The following is a 22134-nucleotide window of genomic DNA, read 5'->3' as shown; positions in this document are numbered from 1 at the left end:
GTCAGTCACCATGTATGAAGACAGAGCTTGATTGTCACTTTCTGTATTTTATTATGTATCTTTAGGGGTGGCCCAAAATAGTCGACTTTTTGACTATTCAATCTAAAGAGTCTGATCCACTGCCAATCTCACAGTTGCAAAAAAATGTGATTATGAAACAAAGGATGATGTCATTTGGGCTGAATGGTTCTGCTGATTGTCTGATTTTATATAGAAATTCTTGGTTTCTCACAAGAAATTGTGATATAAAACCTATTTTGGTACAAATCCAAGCCTATAAATGATACTGTTAAAACAAATATGTGCTTTCTATCAATCCTGGGTCTACCATGTTGATTTATTTATGGTTAAACTATTTTGGGACGCCTGGGGCCGCATTTTGGTAACAGCCTCAGAAAGGTTAAATAACAATAACATAACTAGTCCCAAAAGCTAGTGTGATGTAATTAACTAATTGTCAATGATAACAGAAAATGAATAAGTCCTGATGCCGCTCAAGTGTACTTCTGAGTTGACAGGAGCTACGGTTCAATAACAACACTGCTGCCTGTGGTTTATGTGAAGTCCTGCACCAGTGTACTGTACCTTGCTAAGATCAGGGTACCTCCGGGGCTGTTGGGGTACATTGTTGGCAGTGACATGGGAGGCTGATGGCATCCTGTGGAGCAACAGGGCGGCTTTGGGTCCCCTCAACCCGACACGGCCCTGGGCTGCTGGCACCAGGGAACCAGTCTGAGTCAGCTTGGACTGGAAGAGCTGCTGCAGTAACACACTCTCACTGGCTGCAGGGCACAAAGCACATACAGAGAGAGAGAGAGAGAGAGAGAGAGAGAGAGAGAAAGGGAGAGAGAGAGAGAGGGGGGAAATAATGATGAAAAGAAGCAACAGCATTGGTGGAGATCAGGGGGTGGAGGAGAGTCAGGAAAGGTGGAATGAATAGATAGAAAGGAAGAAAGGAGGGGAAGAACAGTGAGGAGGATGTAAACAAGGAAGGAGAGGGGCATCAGAGGAGCGAGGGTGGGGGCATAAAGTTTGAGTCCGTGTAAACAATCAGTCAGGCAACAAGAGGGGGCGGACCATGCCACTCGCCAACACGTGGAGCGGTCGACAACAACAATAAGCTCATTCAGTAAGCCAAACAACATGTGTGTGAACGTGGGCGTGTGGCTCTCATCCGCATGGCTGAGAGAGAGAGAGAGAGCGGGAGAGGGAGTGAAAGAGGAAAAGATGATGGCAGGTAGGCGTACCAAGCAAAGAAAAACAAGCATAAGTCCTGGACTCATTTAAGGACTTAATTACACACAGCTCCGAGGGTAATTGTCTTTTCATTTAAAGCAATCACTGGCACCACCTGAATATAGACTTATATAGATCCCTCTGCTCTATTAGCTTTAAGGCTTAAGCTTAAAGTGGGGAGGGGATGACATCCATATGAAGAAACCACATAGTACGCATGTCAGTGCGTGTGGCTAAACGGCAGCGACGCATCGACTGGGTCAGACGGAGGGACAACGGCCAAGTGTGAGTGAAGGGCTAGCCTTTAGAAGATTAGCCTCATCATGGAAATTATAGCAATTAGGCTGCTGGATGCGAGGCCAGCCTGGCAGTTACACAACGACTGCCTGTGTCCCGCCGACCACAACACCCCACATCTGGCACCTTCTATAGACAATATACACACAGACGGTGCTGTCTGCTGCACATGGGATGAAACGCATGCACACAAACACAACCACATTTTGACAAAGAGTGGTTCTGTGTGCTGTTAGTTTAGACAAGAGTGCATCTTTGTGATCAAGTGTGCTCTGACGCCACAATGTGCTCATACATGTGTTATTCATTGGGTACTTACACTTCATCGTAAACAGAAGATTCTGAGGAAGGGAGTCCTTGTTTCTTGTGAGTGATCCTGTGAGATCATATGATATCTGGCGAAGAAAATAAATCATATTTTAGTAATTCATCAAGACAGTATCTCTTCTTACATCTTCTTTGCAACATAAAAAAAGTTTTATACTGATATTTTCTATTTCCTTGTCAATGCACCAAAACCAGCTTCTTTTGGCAATAAGTTAAAAACCTGCATAGTTTATTATGTGTTGGCAGCATATCTTTTCTTTTTAACTGTTATGGTGAATGTGGACAATCGCCACATAGTCCAAAAAACATATTTTGATATCAGACAATATTCTTATACATCCCCCTGCACAGTCACTACTATTGCTAAATGTCTTTTTTTGGAAGACTATAATGGATCTATGTTTGTGCTAAGGTTTTAGATTTTAGCAGGGGGGCACAGGGGTCTGACCTGACACAGAACCATCTGTGAAGCCATTATTAGAAACAAAGGACAGTCGCTTTCACAAAATACTTGTCAGATGATTGGATTAACCATCTGTCTATCAGAGTCCATCACTGGCTGATGTGAAAGTACCTCGATCATTGAGAAGAGCTTTCTTGGCTGTTCTTTCTTCTTTCAGTGAAGAAATAACCTCTAATTACTCTCTAGGTCTGATAATGTTCTTGCAGCATGGACACTAAGGTCTTAAGGAGCCGCCATTGTTGTTTTGAAGAAAAGTTGCCTCTCTGTGTTGTAAAACACAAACCTAAAACACCTCTATAGCTTCCAATGGCTGGACACAGAATTAATGGCACAACTGGTGGTTCAACAACGGCAGTATTTGAAGCCTGACAACATGGATTCTCGTATGATCTTGTGATATCGGAAAGTTGCCAAATCCATTTCCTATACTTTTTAGCCTTTTAGAGGTTTACTCAAATGACAACTAGTCATGTTAGATATACTAATTTACTTCCCAGACCTTCTACCTCTGAATACACACAGTAGTGTTCAAAATAATAGCAGTCCAATGTGACTAACCAGATTAATCCAGTTTTTTAGTAAATTTTTTATTGCTACATGGCATGCAAGGTACCAGTGTATGTTTTTATTTACAATTTATTATATATTCTAATCCATACTATTATTATTATAAGTAGTATTTACACGACAATTTGCACGAATAGAAACAAGAAACAACCGTTGTTGTTGTTTACATGATGCCGCTGCTACCACTGAGCTGTCAGCAGAAAACTGAAAAGGCACCCACGTGAAGGGCTGGAAAATGACCAATCATAAGAGGGCCGGGGTCAGCCTTGGTCTCCGCCCCCAATGTGTCAAAAGTCCTTGGTTTGAGCGAGCAGAGCTCCAACGCGAGCGAGCATGAGGGAGAGAGAGTGTTGTTGATCGTGTTGCTGTTGTTTTTTACTCGCTCACACCTACCTCTGCTTTACTCGGTTGTTGTCTATGTGCGCGAATATCAAGCAAGTGCACGCAGCAGTTGAAATCTGCGCGAGTGACACGAAATAATTTACGCGCACAGAGAGATCTGCGCACGTGCAGATGTGTTATCGCTCGCGCGACTTATGACCCAAATATGACGTCATAATCATGGATCAGTTTGCATATGTCAAAATACTTGAAGAGGTCATGTTGCCTTATGCTGAAGAGGACAAGCCCTTGAAACACACTAGTAAACGAGCAAAATCTTGGTTCCAAACCAACAACATTGATGTTATGGAGTGGCCAGCCCAATCCCCGGACCTTAATACAATTGAGAACTTGTGGGGTGACATCAAAAATGCTGTTTCTGAAGCAAAACCAAGAAATAGAAATGAATTGCGGAATGTTGTTAAAGAATCTTGGAGAAACAAAAAAGTTTGTACAAAATAGTTCTGAGTTTGTAAAGTCAACGGCAGACACTGCGGTTTTTTTTAACACACCTCTTTCAACCAATTGCCCAATTGCACAGCCTTAAGAGCGTGCACATCATGAATGCTGGGTCTTGTTGGTTTTCTGAGAATCTACTGCACCTACTGGTAAATTGTTTGCCTTGTAGCAATAAAAAATATACTAAAAACCTGGATTAATCTGATTAGTCACATTGGACTGCTATTTTTTTGAACACTACTGTACATACAAACATTTATCTGTAATACAGACAGACCTGTCCGGCATAGTGGCTGACAGTGAAGGCTGGGCCCTGGTCTTTGGGCGGCGGGTTTCCGTTGCCATCCTTGGTTGTCAGAGAAAGACCGTCTGTGGGATTGGAGTCCAGTTGGGTTGACAGCCTCTTGTAGAGGGTCTGCTCTGCTGGCCGCAGGCTCTGGCTCTCCTCATCTAATACGCATAGCAGCCCCTGAGGCTTCTGGAGGAGGAACAAACACATGCTCACATTATTTATGTCATGTTTACAAAGCACACTTTGTAATAAAAGAAATAAATTGTTCCATCAAGACACTTTTATTGATCCCCGCAGGGTGCAGTTGTCCCTCTAATATCAAATAACTTCAGTCATTTTCCTTTACGTGATACTTTTTGGTGTTTTGGACATTATTGAGAGATAATAGACAACGTGGGGGGGAAGGATACATCAAATAAAGGTAAGGACAAAAAGGGGGGGAAAAAATTGCAATTATGGTGCACATCTTTACTACTGGGCTTCAGTGTGCTTTTTTTTTTGCACACTACTTTTTTTGCGATGTCTCACTTTCAAATGAAGGGGAAAGGGAAAACAGAAATTAATTAGACAATGAATTTGTTTTTGTCAAAGCTCTGTGTGGGTCTGCACTGTTGAATAACATCCTGAAATAGCAGACTGGACTGGGCTGGTTTAAACCAGCAGCACACAATACCTGAAGAAAGAAGTCCAGAACGGCTGGCTGGTTGCTGGGGGAGCGTGGGGTCTCCATTGCGATGCCCTCCTGCAGACACTCAGCCTGCTCCTGCTGGAATAGCACCTCGTAGACGTACTGCCTCAGACGTTCGTTGGTCATGTTCACGCACAGCTGGAATGCACACAGCACACACACATCAACCTCTAAAACACTTCAGTGCACATGACATAAAAATCGGTGTTTTGTTTTTTTTAAAGCAAATACAATCTCGAAAACACACCCTGCTGTGGCACCAACAGGGAAGTCAATGGGGCATAAAAGAACGGACTGCTCAAATAACCAACTAGACCTTATGGGAGCTGTTTAGAAGGACACCTCATGTATATTATAAAGAGTTCATATATAGGTCACTAGGTCACTAGGTGGGATATTTTTTCAATCCAACTATAGTATGGACAAAAAGTTCCTGCTGAGACGCATTAACTCTTCCTAACCCAGCAGTCAACCAATCACAGCACAGGAGTCAATCAAGTAGAACTGTCTGTCGTTTGCGTGTGGAGCTCTGGAGGGGAGACTCAAGTGTGACTTGTCACATTGATGTAACAAGAAGCAGCACAGAATATGAAGTGGAACAACGCGGGACAGCAAACTGCAGCAACAGGCCGCTTTAAACTTCTCCTGAACCCAAATGTGTCACAAGCGGGACACGAAAAAACTCTTACAGTGTTGTAGTCTAGGAATGAACTTGTCATTCTTGTACTTCAGTGGGTTGTCCCTCTTTTCAACCCAACATCTGATGCATCATGATAATGAATACATCACACATAAAATTAAATTACAGATTTTGTATCTGTAAAACAATGCTAAAAGTAATTTATAAATGGTTTTACCTATTTAAAAGAATATTTATTTATTCTTTATTTTAATGGTCAGCAAGTGATACTGAACATACAGTACTGCATATTTATTTTGCTATTTATTTGGTTAATTCATTTTCATTTCTCAGTTCTTTGTTTTAGAATTGGTTGACAATTGTCATTGTCATAATAATGTGTAATAATTTTGAATATTCTTTAATAAAGATATTTGTTTAAAAAAGTAGCCTTTTGAGTACCTTCGCAAAGTAATATCTGGGTAAAATCCAAATAAAAAAGTCTATTTTCATTCCAGCTCAAAAATTCACTGTATCAGTTGCCATATTGGTAATCAGTGAACTTTTCCCCACTAAATTGGTCTTATAAATACAAATTGGTCGGGTTACAATTGTAATGAGTGCTCAAATAAAGCCCTGCAGCCCTTAGCTTTGGGGTAATGTTTGCATGATTTATGGAGCCACTAAAAAGACTGAATGTTTATTTGGTGCTGTGGGAAAAAAATAAACATGCTTTTTCTCTTTGGGCTCTGTCATGTGATTGAATCAGAACAATGCAATGACCCACATTCTGTCTCACAGCCCGCTGATTGAGAAGTGCTGATCTAGAGGTGTGTTGTACTGCGGTGCAGGCGACTATGGTCCTGTTTTTCTTTCATCAGTGTTTGTCTGTTCTTTGTCTTCAAGCTAGTCTAGTACATTAAAGGCTTAGTCCCAGCAGGTGGTTGATTGTGTTAGCTCATTAGCAAAGTGCTGAGCAGGTACAACACACCTCTGACAAACACAGCTCTAATTAACAAGCCCTAATGACCCTGATCACGCTGCGCATGTGGGGCCTGCCTGTGTACGTGTCTGCAATGTGTGTACAAACATGTCAGAGTGGGAGGGCTTGTCTGTCACTGATGCGCCACATCTAGTGCGGGATCATTGAGTTTGTTTATCCAGACTTTGCTCCTCCTCTTCTCTCTATGTGGGTGGTGGGTATGTGTCTGAATTGAACGGGCTGATATTAATAGGCAGCTCAGCAGCAACAATGAAGGAGATGTCTGAGGGAAAGTGGCAGGCGATGCCACTGCCTGACAGAGACAGTGTCTTTTTTTCCCTCATTTTGTTAGCCTCCTCCCCTCGCTTCCCTTCTGGTACTTGCACTCTCCGTGACCCAGAGAGGAAAGGTCACGCAATCCCTCGCCTTCACTTGGATTAGAGAACATCCCGGGGTAGGCTAAGGCCACTGACACACGCAACAACCAAAGTCACACACGCATGCAAGCAAAGACAAACACACTGGCCTTAATAAAGACTGGTAGAAGATTGGGAGTTCCACAGGGACTGAACATAAGCTGAGTAGCACTTAGCCTCTTGAGCACTATAAATTCTACCCTAAGACACCACACAGTGATATACAGAGCTGTCTGCCTGGTCCCTGCTGGTCTTACAATGGGGTAGTCTATTAACAGTGAATGCTTGATGAGCACATGACATATTTACAGCCCATAACAGGTGAGCTGTAGAGAGCTGCACATGTTGTACTCCGTGCACTACGCAATGAAATCACACACACACCGACATCACGAAAAACAACCAAGCATCGCAGACATGCTGGTCCATCTGTGTACTGAGTACATGCAGAAGCACACGCAGTCACATACACAAACAAATACATTCTAGGGGAGGGAGGGGCTGAGCAAAGAGGAATAAAATCAAGATTCCTATTTGTTAAGAATCAAAGTAGATCATCACATTTTATATGTTACAAATGTCAAAGCTTCTTGTTACTAAATACTCTATTTGGTGCAGAGTGCAGTCCCATACTGTAACTGTATGATTGTACGAAGTTTAAATGTTATAACCTGGAGAAATCTGTTATGTTAATTGGTGATGGTCTGTTTCATTTGGTGTTATTAGGTACCTCTCGCCTTTGTACATGCGTCATCGGCGTGGTTTTCTGCCAGAAGCTGTCACAATTTTACCTCTTATCCAGTTTTAGGCCACATCATTTTCTTTACACCACTGTTTTTGACTACATATTCTAACCAGACGAAGCATTTTAGTCATCAGACATCTGGATTTCAATATATCATTGAAACAAGCTGAGCAAATGTTAGCGGCAGCTGTCCAGCAGTCCAACAGTTACAGAGCAACAGATCTTTAGCATGAAACTGCTGTATTCAGTGTTGTTGTCAGGTTTCATTAGCCTCTGTGGATACTTCAGCTCCTGGTAAAAAAAAAAAACCCCACCTGAATTATGAACACTGAAGGAATCATAACCGGGAAAAGCTGACTGCAACGACGGCAACAGTGGTGAAGACATCAACTCCTCTCTTTTTATTTTGATTAAGAGAACCTTAATGGCAGAAAATGACATATTGTGTGTTTAAAGAAGAAGGAGGTATTGGTGAGATATTTTCAGGATTCCACTGCTGCACACTGAGCTCTCATACAAGATGGATTTACTGCTGTCTCTAGCCAGACTGCAGAATATTAAACAAAAGAAAAGGACTTTAGGACTTCATTTGAAATAATTAAGGTATGTTTCCATTGTTGCTGGTAGTTGTATTAAAAATGTGACAACTAAGACAAATGTGAGCAGTTTTTCATAGAAAAACAAAAACTGTTTTTCATTGGAATGAGAAAGATTTCAAATTAAGAATAAATAATGATTTAAAACTTATATTTGTAAAAAAAAACAAAAACAAGAATCACACACACACACACACACACACACACACTGGTTTGAAGCTGCTCATTACAATTTCTCAGACACAGAGCAGTCTTTGTGTCAGCCGTCAGTTCATCTGAGGACAGCAGAAAATCACGCCACAGTCAGCCACAGACCTCATCTCATTCATTACAATTACAGACATAAAATGTCCGGGCTAAAATAGATAACAGGCCCAAATATTTTCACAATTTGATTAAGATCTGTTTGAAACTACAACACTACACACTATTCAGAGAGATTTCTACAGCTCAGGATGGCCTTCTGAGCCAATGATGCTAATCAGGGAATGTTATAAATGCATTTGGCTTGTTGAGGAAGGGTAATGTGTTGGCTTGAAGCGAAGAGGAACATGAGTGTCTCTGGGTTTGAATAAAATGTAATAAAAGGAAGCATCGTCACACCTGCTCAAAGCCATTTCTCTGAAATTCTTCAAACCCAAAGATGTCCAGGATCCCGATTTCCAAGGCAGGATCGCTGCAAGAAATTAACAAACAGAGATCAGATTAATTATGTTGCACAACTTTTACTGCAGGGTCAATGTAAAAACTTTGCTTGCATCACCCTGACAGGAATGATCATGTTTGTGTGTGTGTGTGTGTGTGTGTGTGTGTGTCACAACACATCTGAAGGGGGTGTGTCAATAGTGAGTAGTGTGATTGACAAATTTATTATGTTCTGTGGTCGGTGTGTAAACAAGGCAAAGCACAAACACATTCCAGCAGTTATCTAAGAGAATGTGATAAGACTTCACAACACCAACAACATCAAGGATCCTCCACGTAGGACTGTGTGTGTGTGTGTGTGTATTTAGGCTTTTGTATGCAAGACCTTCACGTAAACCTTGGGTGTGTCCTCCATCTCTACCTTGTTGCTCACTATTTTTCATTTAAGCCTACATGCCTATGCGTGTATGTCATGTCATGCAATTTAAACTATTACAAGCCTCCACTCTGAACTATGTGTCATGTCACAATATCAGTGTTGTCACTCCGGAGGCCCTGAATGAGAAACTGCTCGTGTGCGATGACAGATAGGCTTCATTGGTAGTGTTTGTGATAACAGATATAAACGACCTCGGGTTCCAGCGAAATTTTTTGGGCGGTTATCAGTGAAAAAAACCCTTGGCACACGTGCATAAACACAGACACACAGACACACACACTGCTATACCCAATGCTGTCGTCCTGTCCCTGTAGGTAGTCATTGGTACTGTTGACCAAATAGCTGAAGAGGCGTCCGTAGATGGCCTTTGCGAGCTGGTCTCTGTACTGCTCTGACATCTCCACTGTGTGACGCCGAGTGATCACGTCACCTGACACAAAAAGGGAAACAGTTTCTTGACATTTCAGATGACAGCACAGTGATAGTACAGTGTTTGTAAGATTCATTATTGGATTCTAAGTCCCAGTGCCTGTGGTTTTCTACTGCAACAAGACACTGATTACTGTGGTTTTCCACAAAGTCCTTCAGAGAATATTTTTTGCCAAAGCCAGACCAATACATTTGCATGACTCGTCTCAGCATCTGCATATCTTGGCTGACAATTTCAGTACCGATCCTATTCAATTATATTTTTAAGATAATGTAGGAATAAATGTTGTTGTGTTGCCACTTCAGGAGCAAGAACCTATAAAACTATCGCTCTGAACACATCTTGTTGATAAAACGCATAAAACACATTGTGTTTATCTTAAAACACAAACATAAGCCAATCTATTGCTGACCAATTTTTTCCCCCTAACTTTTGAATATTGATATCTGTATCAGCCTCAAAAATGCTTCCTTTTGACCATCTGGAGCCATTTATCTTTCAAGCAAATGCATTTTTTCCAGTTGGAGTTACACAGTTGCATATTAACTGGAATGATCATTTTCTCTAGACATGAAAACATCTTACAATAAAAAGGCCAAAGCAGAAACATTTGTGCATCTAAATAAAGTCAGTGCAACAGAGTGAATCTGCTTATGAGTGTGGAAAAGTGATGGTAAAGGCAGGTGAGTGGATACCTTTAAAGTACTGGACGTCAGAGGTGAGGGCTGTGCTTAAGTCATTGGAGCACACCTGCAACAATCCAGCAACTGAACAGAGGAAGAAAGATCAGAAGAGACAGAAGAAAACAAGTAACTGACAGTGCCGGGATGACAGGATGAAAAACATCAACATAAGAGCATCAATCACTAAATGAGGATGTCAGAAAGGTAGCGCTGATAACTTCCCAGAAATCAATCTGCTCTTCCCCTGCTCCGACGGTGACATCACGCTGCCAGCACAACAAGCTGAGCTCTGCCTCAGATCATTCAGAGCTGGCAGTTATTAGTCATCAGAGCATTTCTGAGCACAACTCATAAACAAGCAGCAGGAACAGGTGACAGAAGAACCCCTTTGCTGACATCACTGGCCATGACATCACGTCTCCCTGACAACGACTGGCTCTTTCTGGTCCTGGCGCTGATGTCATTTGTTTACCATCTCAGTCAGGTCAGAGTTCACAGGAGCAAATATAGCGGTTGCATAATAAGGGAGGCAGAGAAAGGGAGAAAACTCTGTAGCAGGAGAGTGTGTGTTTAAGAGGGATCCCTCCTCACTGTGGTTATGTTAAGGCAGAAAATGTGGCTTACCAAACAGGTGACTGCCTGGCCTTTAGCTAGTGCTGGCATGCTGCCAAGCAGAACTCCAATGGGGAGAGAGAGAGATGGAGGAGGGATGACGACGAGGTAAACAAGACTGAGTGAGTGTGTGATGCACTCCTACATCCCTCCCCATCTGACCTCAGATCTCAAAGGGTGAAAATGTGACCCCAAGTCATGTGAGGGGAGGGCACTGACCTCTGTCCAGCAGCTGCAGGTCAGAAGGGAAAGCTGTATCGGCATCTGTCAATGCAGTGAAACGTAGGTCCCCAATATGGAGCACAGCAGATAGCAGCATGAACACTGACTCAACCTCCTAGAAGGGAAAAAGAGAAAGAGAGATGGGGAGTTAGAGAGGCAAAACATACTAATTATTAGCAGTTGGAAAATAGTTTTTTTTGGGCTTAATACCAACTTGCACTACATGAAATTGTGAGAAAATTGTTCATCATTGTAAATCCAAACTGTATCTGGAGTAAACTGGACTGTATCTAAATGTCAACAAGTCCCACAAAAATGATTAAATAAATGCATAAATAAGAAATCCAATGCTTTTTTTAATGACATATCAACCATCCCCTCTTCATTCAAACACTTCTCTTCCTCCATCCCACTCTCCCTTCGTCTGTGCCCTTGAGTAGAGGACGCTTAATGGAATACCCCATTACCCACCGCTCTGAATCTCTGAGAGGGGGATGTTCGAGTTTGAGGGTGTGTGCTCCTGTGTGTGTGTGTGTGTGTGTGTGTGAATATGTCTGCGTGTGCACTCTCTCCAGGCAGGATATTGGAGCTGATATCTGGGAGATAAACACCAGCATTAGTCTCTGTCTGACACTCTATACACATACAGACTCCCCCCCGCTTAGGAGGGAGAAGAAAGGGAGCGAGGGCGCGAGGGAGAGAGAAGGAGAGATAGGGAGCGTTAATGACGATTGACCTTTGGGTCTGGACTGGGAGTCTTCCTGTGATTAGACTAAGACGGAGACCAATGGGTGGTCTATCACTTCCACTCCTACTCCCCCACTCCTTCTGGTCCCTGGACTCACTCTGTTATCCAGTGGACACTAGTGCCCTCTGATATAAGACTATCTATCGCTCTATCCCTCCGTTCCTTAGGCGTCGCCTGCGTGTATTGAATGCTGCCGGATTGAAAGGTGAGATTGTGGTCACTCACTGCTGACAGATGCTGACTGGGAATCTAAGAATAGAAGCTTATAATGGGCTGGGAACAAGGCTGGTGGTGCACAGGACGGACTGTACCGCGCACTGTAGCAAACTACACGCACACAGCATGCATAAATCAAAGTCTTTGTCTTCTTTGGTCACGTTTCATATGCTTAGACAGATGATTGAGATGATGAGTCCCAAATCAGGGGGCCAAAAAAGTCAGCTCGTTTCAAAGGCTTCTTGTGCCTGAACTGGGAGGACACACTGTTCTGTCCTTTGCATCCCTCACTGTCCCACAATCCATTACGCAGTAGTCAATTGTTTAATGGAGCGTTGACAATCCTCGCCAACTTGGAAATGACTTGTGACCCTGCCATTATTTACCAGGTATTACTGGGACAACATTCATTTTCAAATATATGACTCTACAAATTAAATAAAAGCCCATAGAATAAAGCCATTAGTTTATGTTGCCTTCATGTGACCCTCACATGGTCCCACTCCCAGTTGTTTTTGTTGTGGTTTTGATCAGAGCGTTTAAACAACATTCCTTAAAACATTCAAAATATTGATTTATCTGAATTGATATCAGAATTAATAATTAAATAATAAACTATTAACTTCCTGTGAAATATCATCAATTCTGCAAACTTTCCATGTCGTTGCAGGGATGCAAATTTTCCCAATTGGGAAGTCATTATTCAGGTTATACCGACACCATGTGAATGCAGGGTTTACTCTCCGTGACGTTAGAGATACATCCATTGGAGGATCCAGCCCCTGGACAGTTTGTGCCAATAAAAACCTGGGTAAGATCTCATCACTGACCTCATACCAGGCTGCTTCAGGATCTGTGACATCAACACTTTGAATGATCCCTGCTGTCAATAACCTTTGATTAAAATCAACAGAAGCTGTATGCAGTGCAGATCCATACCTGCTTATTAAAGCCCAGGGCTCGCAGGGCTTGTTTGACTGCGGCGAGGCGCTCCCTGCTCTGGGTAGAGGCTGTAGCTACTGGAGGGTTCTCCCCTTCAAGTCCTCCACTTATATACCTGGAGAAAGGAAAGCGAGAGGGGAAAATGTGGACCAAAGGTACGTCCTATGATGAGTGTACAGGTGCACTGGTTCCAAACATCCATCTGATCAGTGATTTTATGAAGCATTAACGTGCATACGGCAGCTGACGGCCACGTACCTATGAGCCAAGACGTTGTTGAGGTAAAGGGCGCTGCACTCCTCGGCCGACAGGCCTTCAGCCATCAGATAGAAGATGTTGAAGCTGTGTTGGTGAGGAGGCAGGTGGACCACACGGGACTTCTCCAGCATGTGGGTGTACACACGGGCTTAAAGATCAGATGTGGTTTATACTTCAGTAACACGTGTGTAAATTCCATTCAACAGTGCTGCTGATGATAGTAGTAGTACTAAACATTTAATCCGTGGCTGCTGTTCAAGGGCCAGTGCTCACTGATCTAATTAACTGGGGTAAAATAAGGTGAACGAATAGAAATGCTGTAACATGGGCTTTTACTGCCACCTGCTGGTGTTTCACTGCTGTGCACCTGATCTAAGAGCAAACTCTACAATCCTGCAGCAGTACTGTGTTTTAGTAATTTCTTATTCACATCTTCAAAAAAATGTGAATAAGAAATTACAATCGGAGTAAACACAATATTTAATTTATTGAACAAAAATATGTATTCAACACCAACTGGCCCTGTGTGAAAAATAAGTAATTGACCCTTCTTTTTTTTTTTTTTTTTTTACAAAATAAATCATTTTTTTATAATAACAGGGTTCAATTAGATGAGTCAGAGTCAGGCTAGATTACTGTGCCGTCATTTGCTGTAAACAGAACACTTCCAGAAACGTAAATTTGGCTAAAAGGTCTCTACAATCAGCACATTATGTCATGATATAAAGAAACTCGAAAAGAGAAATAAAGTTATTGAATTGTAAAAGTCTGGAAAGGGTTAAAGCCATTTCCAAGGTTCTAGGACTCCAGTAAACCACAGTGAAAGCCATTATCTTCAAATGGAGAAAACTTTGAACTTTCCAGGAGCGGCTAGCCTACCAAAATTCCCCCAAGAATGCATTGAAGACTCATTTAGATTTGATTTAAAAAATAAAAAAAACAGATGAATGTCTATAGAACTTCAGACCTCACTCACCCCAGTTAATGGCAGTGTTCAAGATCCTCCATAAGTAAGAGACTGGGCAAAAATGGTATCAAACTTGAGAGTTTCAAGACCACAACCACTGCTAACCAAAAGGCTCATTTCGCATTTTCAAAAAAACATTTACAATCGTCTTTTGAGATAATGTTCTGTGGATTTATGAGTCCAAAGTGGAATATTTTGTTAGACATAGGTCCTGTTACATCAGGCGTAAAGCTGTAACTGCATTCCACATGAAGAACATCACACCAACAGTCAGACATAGTGGTTGTTGTGTGACACTTTGCCGATATTGACGGAAAGTCATCAGTCTGTGTCTCATCTGTGATCTAAAGTTCAAGGACAACTGGGTTTTCAAGCAAGACAGTCTGAAGCAAATGAGCAAGTCCTCTTCTGAAAGGCTTTAAAGAAACAAAACTAGACTTTGTCTAGTCAGTGTCCTGACTTGGATCCAACTGAGATGATGCCGGAAACCTTAAACAAGCAGTTCATGCTCAAAACCCAATTCTGATGAAGACTGATACCCAGCTATTAGAAGCATCTGGTTGAAGTTGCTGCTGCTCAAAGCAGCAGCAACAAGTTATTAATAGTTATTAATTATTGTTTAGGGGGGCAGTTACCTTTTCACACAGGACCGGCTGGTGTTGAATACTTATTCCTTAGATAAACCCAGGTTTTTCGTTGTCTTATATTCACTTGTTTGAAGAAAAATGTACTGAGACAAATATGAAAAAAATAAGAAACCAGGAAGGAGGCAAAGACTGCATATTTTGAATCTTGTACAGTTTATGTCTTAGATCTACTACTATGTACCATTATTATAAAGTAAAGTACAGTACAATGTCTTTACACTTATCAGCTTTTCATACTACCTTCCCCTGTCTCATACTTTATGCAAGTAAAAGTCAGTGGTGGAAGAAGTATTCAGATCCGTTACTTAAGTAAAAGTACTAATACCACACTGTGAAATTACTCCACTACAAGTAAAAGTCCTGCATTCAAAACTATCTTATATAAAAGTACAAAAGTATCAGCATCAAAATGGAAATAAAGTATCCAAGGTAAAAGTACTCGTTATGCAAAATGGCCCCACTCAGATTGTTATATACATTGCAAATATATTATTGTTGTGTATTATTATTATTATTGTTATTATTATTAAGCAGTATTGCGGTCAAGGTAGGGCTAATTCTAACTACTTAATATACTGTTATGTGCTTTATAAAAATGCAAAATCATGAATCTTGACCTGAAAAGTAAATAAAGCTTGTAGCTAAATGTACAATACAATATTTGCCCCTAAAATGTAGTGAAGTAGAAGTATAAAGATACAAATGTAGAAATACTCAAGTAAAGTACAAGCACCTCAAAATATACTTAAGTACAGTACTTGAGGAAACATATAGAGTTACAGTCCACCACTGGTAAAAGTACAGCTCATTAACAGGCGTGTGGATAAATGTAGGTTACCTCTGAGCAGTGTCCTCCTCTTGTCACAGTACTGGACGGTCAACAGCTTGATGAAGCGGCTTGAGTTGTTGTTCCTCATTGTCTTTGCATGACCAAATGCCTCCAAAATACAGTTAACCTGGATATTGTATCAAAGCAAAGGAAATGTTGCCAATCAGTTGCAACTCACAGATACAACACAGATTGTGCTCTTGTTCCACTTTCCACCACTAGATGTCACCATTCATCCACTCTGTGTATTTTTTGTGTCCCAGGATGATCAGAGAGCGAGCTGACCCAGATATCGACTACATAACGATGACTTCATCAGAACACGGCGCTTGCAATCCCTGGCTACACACGGCTTTGTTACCCAACTGAGAGACTCAGCGCAGCGCTGGGAATCATGCGTGAAGCAGAGCAACATGTCACAATCTGAAGCACAACTACACACAGAGAATATAACAAGAGGCGGTACTTAAAGGGCTTTATTTCTATTTTTTTAATACAATACGAGGGAGGAAACAATGATCTTGCCTGACAAATGTGTCAGTATATATTTCTATACAAAATTACTGGTCATTATCTCTTCTGTTATTGTAGTCTTCTAAAAAATATTCCATAGACATGATTTGGATATCTGCCGTCCTATTGTAGTCTCTTTTTTAAAAAGAATCAATACTCCTTTATTAAGCTGTAAAGAGTAAGAAAAATGGACTGCTCCCTAAGAAAAGCCAAGAAGAGCACCCAATTTTCTCTGCTGCAATTGGTTCTCTGCTGCACAAATAGAATTATAGGAGATACAGTCGATCTTAATGATGCAATCAAAACGCAGGGTCTGAATGCTAAAATGGTGTCTTTGACCAAATGAACAGCTATCAAGCAGAGAAGAAAAGACTACCAGCAAAGCCCCCGACTCTGGTGTACTAATCCATACACATATTCTCTCCACCAGCATGGCAATAGTACAACAGCGGGATACAATGTGATTTTTGATCACAGAGATGATATGGGGGAAGGAAGAATGAGCAATAAAGAAAGAAAGCACAGGGAGAAAGGATGTACGATTCAGTCAGTGCCTTGCTTTGAAGAACACACAAATATTGGATAAGCTTGGATAGTGTAGAGTACAGACATTTACTGTTAGATTATTTTTCTGGTGTTTTGCCTGTTTTTTTTTTTTGGATCCAAAGTAAAAAAAAACAAGAACAACAAAGGATTCAAGACTCACGCCCAGGACACTGCGATTACATCACATGTTGGGTATCAGATCCAGACTTACATGTTTCATTCTGGGCTCCAGTGCAAAGCCTTTGGGGCTGGATCGAGCTGTCAGGTGTCTCACTATGTGCTTACAGGCCTCCGTTTTCCCAGAACCACTTTCACCACTGAAGAGACAGAAAAATGCAGCTTTAATGTCACTCCTATCTGAGGTGATGCTATCAGTGTTATACTTGTCTCTAATGTTTCAAGACTAGGTTCCCAATTTTGGAAGTATGCTTTGAAACAAAAGTTTATAAGAGCATTTAAACAGGTTTTGCTTGCTGTGATCATTTGATCGTGTGCTCCTTAAAAATATGGTTGTATTTGTATTGTATTTGTAACACTTGTGGGGACTTGTTGTATACATATTCCTTCTTTTCCCCAATTATTAAATAATAATAATAATAATTAACAAGTAACTCAACCTGCTTTTTGAAAATCCTTTTTAATGATTTGTGGCATTATTATTGAGTTATACTGCACAAATGGCATTTCTGAGTTCCCCCCTCCTTCTAGTCTTTGTGTTGTTTCCATAGATGTGAAGAACATATACACCATCGGACATGATGGGGATTAAAATAATTATGTAACAATTTGCACCTTTATTAATATTCTATATTTCACTCTTTTTGAACAGCTGCATAATATTTTCCACCTGGATAAATATCTGTCTTTTTTTTTTAAAGATAAATAGACAGGGATCAGAGGGCAAGCAAAAAGAGTCAAATTAAAAGACTGAGGCTGAGTGACGGGAAAACAGAAAAGAATTCAAGCATCTGTGTGTGTTTTGTGTCTCAGAAGAATTGCTTTCATGCATTAGTCATCAGGGTGTTTCCAACATCTGTCACCTCAGTGACACAACTCCACCTACCTGACATCACCCCTTCAGGGACCCCCACCCATCAAATTCACAGTGTAATTCTTCTTTTTGACACGACTAGTGTTGCTCCATTGATCACCACTTTCCACACGCTGTTAAAGCCTCAACTTATCTGGCATTGGACGCCTGTTTTTAATTTGGACGCTGCGTGGATATTAAATGTGACATAAGGTACCTCTACAGTACATGCTCTGACACTTACCGACACGCAGAGAGTTGAGACCGGCATAGTAACACCAAGCAGATGGCTTTAGAAGGTCAGAAGCCTTCACTAATGACCGCAGTGTGTTGCGGTGCACTGTTTGTATGTGTGTTACTATATTTCCTACTAACAACCCTGCTGAGTGTGAAGTCCAAAGGCCTTTCCACTGTCTTTTCATTTACCAGTTTCTATTAGATTTCAAGGGCATTCTGCACGAGCACTAGCCTCGGGGAATCATGGCCGCTGATTGCCTGTAAACGTGTGTGGGTGAGTGTGCTTTTGTGAGGAAACACAGAGCGAAACAAGAAGCTTAAATGAAAAGAAACAAGAAGAGGAGGAATAAAGTGCAGTAGGGAAAGAATCAGGTAAGCAAGTTTGTGTATGTGAGAATGTATGGTACAATGTCCTCGTGTGTGTGTGTGTGTGTGTGTGTGTGTGTGTGTGTGTGTGTGTGTGTGTGTGTGTGTGTGTGAGTGAGATGGATAGCCTGTGGCCAGGGCGCATTAACTCTCTGCCAGATTGGTTACAACTCAGCGGGAATGTCACTGGAGAGCCGGAACGGGATTTAATTGCAATCCGGGAGCTGCCTCCGTCCAGCCGAGGACAAAGAGTGAGATGCTGCATCGCTCCCCGCAAACCTCCATGTCTGTGTGTGAACACCGAACAGGTCCACAGCTCAGACCAAGCTGGCGGTTATTAATCTCTCAGGGAGTTTACCACGTGTGGCAGAGGGGTGTGGACAAACCAGGGGGCCAACTGGACGTCATTATTATCTGCACAATTGTTTCGCTCCATTGAGAGTTTTGTCCCGTAATCCTGAAGCGCAGACGTCAGTGTTTGTGTGTACCTTAAGATGAAACACTGCGGGCGTCTCTCCTGCAGCATCATGTGGTAAGCTCTTTCTGCTGAGGAGAAGATGTGAGGCGGCAGGGAGGAGCACAGACGACCCGTGGAGCTCAGGTACAACTGACTCACCTGAGAGCGCGAGAGAGAGAGAGAGAGAGAGAGAGAGAGAGAGAGAGAGAGAGAGAGAGAATGAGAGAGAGAGAGAGAGAGGTGGAGTCCGTTAAGACCTTTGATTACAACATTATGTAACATGGAGACACATGGGCTGAGCAACACACAGGATAAAGTTTCAGCAAAACAGTGAAACCATGCTGGGTAGAACTTTCCATACCTGTGTCCAGCTCACTAACAAGGTGTGGTTTACTGGTCTAACCATGTAACTCAACCCAAAGTTACAGGATTGCAATTAGGTGTTGACTTAAAACCATCAATGTATATGCATACACTTAAAGGTATAATATGTACATTTTTAACATTAGAATGGCTAAAATGCAATAATTTTGTTCAGTTGTGTATTCAGATTATCCAGAATGTTCCCAACATTTTTCAAATCTAGAGAAGTGCGTCATTTAAATCAAGGATTTAAGGCACATTGTGATGATACACTTCTTAGATCTTGGTTTCTTTAACTATATATTTTAACCAGATGATGGATCTTAAGTTATCAGAGAAACAAGCTGAGCAAACACTGGCAGCAGCTTGGCTCTCAGATCCTCCAGGACTCTTTGTGTTCCAGAACAGAAACACTGATTTTTAACACAAAACTACTTTATTAAGTGTTTTTACCAGATTTAATCACCAAGCTGGTTGTTTCGGAGAGAAGGAGACTTCTGAGGATAATTCGGCTCCCATTAAAAACCTCCTGAACACTGAAGAAGAGAAGCTTGCAGTGACTGCAATCTTTTATTACTGTTTTAATTAAGAGCCACCTAGTGGCAGAAACAATAAAACAGCAAGTGCAGTAAAGCTGAATTTCAGGTCATGTTACTGTGATAGAAAAAGGAAACGAGAATCCCTATTCCTCCATTGTTTTAGTGGTGAACAGCATATGAGGGCATAATGTATTGCAACACAAAAATGCACAATATGTTTATGAGGCTAAAAATGAACCAAAGTTTTTACTGAATTAGATCAGCTTTTTGTTTGCCATTTGTGCTTAGTCAGACACTGTGTAACTGTTGTGGTGAGAAGTAACATTACTGATGAGGGAGCTTACAAAAAATAAGCTTCGGAAATTTCTAAAATTTGACTTGGTCTGAAAATGTTGACTTGCTTTTCGTCCTGACCTGATATCAGTTTTTGTGAAGATGTTTTCTTTGATCCTTCTTACCAACTGCTGTGTTTGGAAAATGTTACTCAGATGTTTGCTCTCATCTAGATATTAGAGGTGGGGGAAAAAATCAATACAACATAGTATCGTGATATTTTGTGTGGCAATATTCTATCTATTCATGGCTGCCAAGAATCCATATTAGAATTTATTAAATCAACATTTTGGTTTTTTCTGGAGGCCGTAGCAGGCTTACTTTTAGAAATATACTGGATGTGCTGGTATCATATGAAATTAGATCTAAGGAATTTACAGGCCCCATGTGCGTCAGGATATGGTGTTGGGAAGTTGTCAAACTAACGCTGCAAAGTTAGACTTTTTTTATGTTTAATTCAAAAAATTTAGAGCAGTGAAGCTTAAGGTTGAGGAAAGGTTGAGGAAAGTTTGAGAAAACGCTGCAGTTGTTGTCGTCCATATACATGTTTGATATCAGTTCAGTTCAGTTTGACTGAATTATTTGTTGGTCAGTCTGTGTGTTTGACTCTCATTGTGGAGAAATAAAAAGACTGAAGTGAAATGAATATTGAGAATTTTCTCTTATTTGACAAAACAATTCTTGATTGAATTTAATTTTGTGGACACAAAATGCAGTTAAACAGTTAAATCGCAATATATTGTATCGCAATACTCACCATATCGCAAAATGCTTGAGATCGAAAAAGATTAAGTGATTTTAAAAATTTGCATTTTGCACTTAACCTTATACTAGAAACTATAGTTAAAATACTGCATTATTATGCCTAAAGAGGAGTAAATAAAGACATTTGAAAAGTCACCCTTTGAACTTAGTTAAAAAACATATTAGTGCGTCAGACAGTGAAGCCTCCATTGTCTGCCATACTGAGCTGTGATATGACTGTACTGTCACCTCCCCCAAATCTGTAAGCGGTCCAGAGGATGTGTGCCAGTTTTGTATTTGTGGCTGTGGACAGGGGAGAGAGGTTGGCCTGTGGACCACCAGACCAGAGGGGGTGACAGACGGCCAGCAGATCACACATGTTGTGACATATGTCCTTCTCACACGGACTCCTCCCAGCTCGTCCACGCGGCCTTCTCAGCTGGGTTTTGATGCCTGGAGTGAATCCAGACACAGGCAGGAACGGGACAGCCAGAGGGGGCTTGGCTTCATTCTGTCATGGCAGGAGAAGACATCTCCTCCTCCATCCAACCCCTCCTGGGTCCACATGGGCAAGCACTGAGCTGGCGTTAATTCAGCTGTTTCAAAATGAGTTATTTGTTGTTCCAAATAAGGTGACGCACACTGCTGTTGATTGATATCACAACATTACACAAGTGACAATGATGTTTAAATATCGGAGCCTGTCACTTGTTTACTGACAGTTTTCTCAAACTCTCAAGCTGTTGCAAATATTAAAGCAACTACAAGGAGTTTTTAACTGGTTATGAAACAGTCTAAATTAAATACTGATACTTCTATATTAGCTAAATAAGCAAACAAGACCATCTGTGAGAACACTGGCTGTATACTTAAAATATTGATGTAGTTATTCTTAATGCTTGCCCCCGCTTGTCCTCACAAAATGAGATTAAATTATTTGCAGACCGAGAAGAGCCTATTTTCACATTGTCACAGGCAAAGTAGCACGCAGAGTTTAGATTTTTGTAGTTATGACTGATATTGAAGCAGGATCAGCAAAGAGAAAAAGAAAATAATTGACTAAAGAACAAGAAAAGGATATAAATTAATTATGAGCGAAAAACCTTGGTCAGTCATTCAACAGAAGGAGAGATTTGTGGGATTTGAAGGCACTCAAAGTGGTCCCTCCTAGACAGGTATGTAATATATTTATTATGAATATGAATACATATGAATTTACGGTGGTGACCACAACACAGACAACTAATGATTTAGCTAACGTTTGTGGAGTTTAGATAACATTAGTTTCATTGTTTGAATA

At 41.2% G+C, this 22134-nt stretch overlaps 1 protein-coding gene across 2 annotated transcripts in view; it reads right to left on the bottom strand.

Moving 5' to 3' along the window:
* Positions 1 to 22134, bottom strand: part of myo16 (myosin XVI) — a 100156-nt gene that overhangs the window by 32051 nt on the left and 45971 nt on the right. For both annotated transcript variants that reach the window (XR_009395007.1, XM_059342580.1), the window contains exons 13-25: positions 18887 to 19014; positions 16977 to 17082; positions 15716 to 15833; positions 13264 to 13411; positions 13003 to 13120; positions 11097 to 11214; positions 10278 to 10349; positions 9441 to 9582; positions 8672 to 8744; positions 4696 to 4848; positions 4008 to 4208; positions 1853 to 1928; positions 586 to 782 (exon numbers count right to left, since the gene is read on the bottom strand). Coding sequence is in view for 1 of the 2 variants with exons in the window: in XM_059342580.1 (XP_059198563.1) it covers positions 586 to 782; positions 1853 to 1928; positions 4008 to 4208; positions 4696 to 4848; positions 8672 to 8744; positions 9441 to 9582; positions 10278 to 10349; positions 11097 to 11214; positions 13003 to 13120; positions 13264 to 13411; positions 15716 to 15833; positions 16977 to 17082; positions 18887 to 19014 (1650 nt within the window). In the remaining variant the exon portion in view is untranslated. The remainder of the gene's footprint in view (positions 1 to 585; positions 783 to 1852; positions 1929 to 4007; positions 4209 to 4695; positions 4849 to 8671; positions 8745 to 9440; positions 9583 to 10277; positions 10350 to 11096; positions 11215 to 13002; positions 13121 to 13263; positions 13412 to 15715; positions 15834 to 16976; positions 17083 to 18886; positions 19015 to 22134) is intronic.

The sequence above is a fragment of the Centropristis striata genome, chromosome 10, assembly GCF_030273125.1.
Source record: "Centropristis striata isolate RG_2023a ecotype Rhode Island chromosome 10, C.striata_1.0, whole genome shotgun sequence".
NCBI classification, from domain to species: Eukaryota; Metazoa; Chordata; class Actinopteri; order Perciformes; family Serranidae; genus Centropristis; species Centropristis striata.
This window is presented reverse-complemented; position numbering and strand designations above follow the sequence as displayed.